The 3,743-nt window shown below is 51.6% G+C and overlaps 1 protein-coding gene across 1 annotated transcript; it reads left to right on the top strand.

The window, feature by feature from the left end:
- Positions 1-600: 600 nt before the first annotated feature.
- On the top strand, positions 601-3,493 carry CEBPE (CCAAT enhancer binding protein epsilon). Its single transcript, XM_054992371.1, has 2 exons — positions 601-1,026; positions 3,191-3,493. The coding sequence occupies exons 1-2, from the start codon at positions 601-603 to the stop codon at positions 3,491-3,493; spliced, it is 729 nt and encodes a 242-aa protein (XP_054848346.1).
- The last annotated feature ends 250 nt before the right edge of the window (positions 3,494-3,743 follow it).

The raw sequence follows: 3,743 nt of genomic DNA, 5'->3' as shown, positions 1-3,743 counted from the left end.
GGGAGAATTAGGCGGCTATTGAGGCATTCGGAAGAAGCTTCGCTGGGAAGGAAATATCACCAGGTCCATAGGCATCCTTCGCAGCCCATAGCAATGCACCCGACCTCCGAAGGAGTCTTAACGGCCTTGTTGAGGGCCGTGGGGAGAGATCATTAGGTGTAATTGTAATTAAGAGGAGCTGGGGTGCACCTCAGAAAGAGGAAGGAAGGGGGAGGAAGACAAAGGAGGAAAGGGACAAGGCAGAGAGAGAGAAGGAACAAGACTCAGACAGACGGAGGGAATGAAGCAAGAAGGTAGAAGCAAGCAGAGATGAGAAAAGCCACGAGCAACTGATAGAGAACATAAACTCAGGTCCGACAACCATAAGAGGAAAAGGCACAAGGTTCCCCGACACAACAGAGGAGAAGAGAATTGTGTCAAAAGGGGAAAGAAAGAAGAAAACCAGCCAGGAAGGGAGACGCACTGAAGAAAGGAGAAGAAAAGAACACGGGAAAGCAAGAGGTGGGGGGGACATCGTGGCAGTAAACGTGTGACCTGGAGCCCAGCGGCAGGCAAGGCAAAGAGAGGCAAGAAGGGAATTGGAGACGGTCTCTCAGCACCATGTCCCAAGGAGGATATTATGAGAGTGAACGGCACTACCAAGCCCTAGAAATGCCCCCCACGAGGCCTGCGGGTACCGATCTGGCCCCCTTCTGTGAATCAGACCTGGCCTCGTGTATTGGGGATGAGCAACTGCTGTCGGAGGTGCTGCAAGGAGTCCAGCAGCGCATGCCCAAAGGCGTCCCCTTCCCCAACTACTTCCCTGGGGAGCCGTACCCCTTCCTGTCTTATGGAGGAGAACGCAAAGCTCTCGGGACCCTCGAGCCCCGTTCCGTCGCCGTCAAAGAAGAGCCACGCGGAGGGGACCCTGGGCGGGCAGGTGGACGCCACCCATACAATGCCACGCACTTTCCAGCTGCTCACTGTGCGCAGGTGGCCCTGAGTCCGCCTGGAATGCGTGCTGGGCAAGCCCTGAGAGTGCTCAAGGTAAGGACTCGGTCTATCCGCTGCTTCCCTTGGCTCTTGCCACCCATCTTGGAGACGGTCTTGCTCAAACCATTAACTCCTGACCAGAGCCCAGCAAACCTGTCAGTCCTGCCCCAGAGTTTGCCCAAATTTTGATCCTCCTTAAGCATAGCCCAGGCATCCTTCTGATTAAAACATCCAATGCCTCTTCATCTTGATTTGTTCCTCTTAGAACCTGCTTCTCCTCATTTCTAACCCCTAGTAAGATTTCTGGTGGGCTCCTGATTCTGTCTGCCTTAAATGATAAGATTCATGGGGCGCCCATAACCCTCAGAGCTGAAAGTGTTCTGTATTCTTAAATTGTGATCCCATCTTTAGAGCCCGATGCCCACCAATCCCCATGAGTATCCTTTCACTGAAACATTAGCTGTCACACAGGAGTAACTCATTCCACATTCCAGACTAAGGTTGGACCACTCCACTAGTGAATCCGAGATCAAATGCGTCCTTTAGTCACACTCACAACCTGCCATTCTTGGGTAGGTTTCCCACTGCCCTTCGATGGGTGTTGGTGGTTGAGGTGGAAATCCCAACATGTTTAGCTTAGGAGACAGTGTGGTAATTTTGTCCAACTTAATACAGAAGACAAGCGTGTTGAGTACAAACAGTTATTTTGTTCCGTGGTAGCTCGGCAAACAGCAGAGGACTGATAACGGCCCTGATCTGGTTTACTAGTCTGTATTGTTTTTATCTTTTTGACCAAAGTCCTCAAAGAGCAGGATGCTAGGCAAGCCTAGAATGAAAGGGAAAAGGCATTAAAGTGGGCGATAGTTAAATGCCAACAGAGATGCTGGGTGAAGAGTTCTGGGTTTGTTAAAAACAGGGAACTGAAAGAAAGGAGGGAAGTGGCTTTCATCCATGGAGCTGGGGGCTGTTTTGGGTAGAAAGACCTCAGCAAAGGCAGAGGCTGCGGTAAGAGAGGGAAATCCAAGACACGGCTATAATGGCTTGGTATGAGAGGAGAGCTCACAAAGCGGAGAATCTACACATTCCCTCCCAGCCCGAGCAAGGAGCCATCTGCCTGTATCTGAAGAAGGGAGCTCTGACTCTTGAAAGCTCACGCCCTGAAAATTGTGTTGGTCTCTAAGGTGCCACTAGATTCAAATTGCCCTGTTCTAACTGCGGACCGGCATGGCTACCTTCCTGAATCCATCTATCTGGTGCACTTTTATCTTGCCCTCCCAGAAGCGCAGGGTTCTTGGTCCTCCCTCCCTCATTTTATCCTCACAACAACCCTGCGAGGTAGGTTAGGCTGAGAGAGAATGATGGCCCAAGACCACTCGTGGCATTTATGACTGAGTGGAGTTTGTAACCGAGTCTTCCAGATCGCAATCTGACACTCTAAAAGCTTAGCCAGGAGGGCTCAAGAAGATGCCCGTTTCTTCCTTGGCACGGGGAGATTTTCAGCATCACCACTCTTGGAGGACCCCGCATCTCATCCGGTTTCCCCCATCCTCAGGCTGACTCTTCCAAGTACTACTAAACCCATACAAACAGGTTAACCCAGATGGCCCATACTGGAAATGGTTACTTATTGTAATTGTGTGTAACATCAAGCCAGCATGGCTGCGAGCAAACAGAAGAAATAAAAGATATTTATCCTTTCTGATCCAGACATATTAAACCACCAGGTGAAAGGCCTTGATAAATTTAGCCAACCTGGTTTTAAAAAGAGGCTATTTGCTTTGATGTCTGTCCGCAGGAGATAGCCGAGGAATGTGACTCTAAGGGTCCGGCCTTCTCATCTCCAAACCGAAACCGATTAAGGAGAGCACCCGTTGCAATGCACACCATTTCCTTTTCATCTAAGAGTGGAACTACAAGTGACAAAAGGCACAGGTTGGACACTTGCCAGCTTCCCTCAAGTTTTGGCGGGAAATGTAGGCAGCTTGGCAGAATGTTGGACAAGTGACAGTTGAAAAGTCCATTGGACAGCAGTCGGAGAGCCAAGCTGCAAGACCAGGATGCCTACATTTCCCATCAAAACTTGAGGGAAGCTGACAAGTGTCCAACCTGTGCCTTTTGTCACTTGTGGTTCTGCTCTCAGTAAACTTGGGCAAGTGGTCTCTCTCCACTGAGCTGCATCCCCTGACCCTTGGCCTCCTGTTCCTCTCTCCCCCAACAGGGCCCTTCTTGCAGCCCCACACCGTCCTGCGGTGCCCCCAAGGGGAAGAAATCAGTGAACAAGGACAGCTTGGAGTATCGATTGCGTCGCGAGCGCAACAACATTGCTGTGCGCAAAAGCCGCGACAAAGCCAAGCGCAGAGTAATGGAGACGCAGCAGCGCATGGTGGAGCTCCTGGGTGAAAACGAGAGGCTCCGGAGCCGCGTGGAGCAGCTGATGCAGGAGACAGAGACCCTGCGTGACATTTTCCGCCAAGTGCCTGAGGCGGCTGGGCTTATCAAAGGGTTGGGGGGCTGCAGCTGAATCCCCCTGGGGGCGGAGAGTGGGGCAGACCCAAGGCAGTGTTTGGAACCGGGGGGAGCGTGTGTGTTAATAAAAGGGACATCTTACAGCTCGTCTGGAGGGAGTGATTTATTTTTATACAGCATTGGTAAGGAGCTGCCCCTGGGGGAAGACCACCTGTAGTCCACCTAGCCTTGTGCAGTCCACTCTGACTGGCGGCGCCTCTCCAATGACCTCAAGCAGAGACCCGGTGGTCTTTGAACTGGACGTG

Source organism: Eublepharis macularius, chromosome 12, assembly GCF_028583425.1.
Source record: "Eublepharis macularius isolate TG4126 chromosome 12, MPM_Emac_v1.0, whole genome shotgun sequence".
In the NCBI taxonomy this organism is placed as follows: Eukaryota; Metazoa; Chordata; class Lepidosauria; order Squamata; family Eublepharidae; genus Eublepharis; species Eublepharis macularius.
This window is presented reverse-complemented; position numbering and strand designations above follow the sequence as displayed.

Excerpts from the sequence above, each read along its gene's own strand:
- CEBPE (XM_054992371.1), top strand. The coding sequence starts at position 601 with ATGTCCCAAGGAGGATATTATGAGAGTGAACGGCACTACCAAGCCCTA. Across the intron at positions 1,027-3,190 it reads AAGCCCTGAGAGTGCTCAAG|GGCCCTTCTTGCAGCCCCAC; the intron begins GTAAGGACTCGG and ends CTCCCCCAACAG.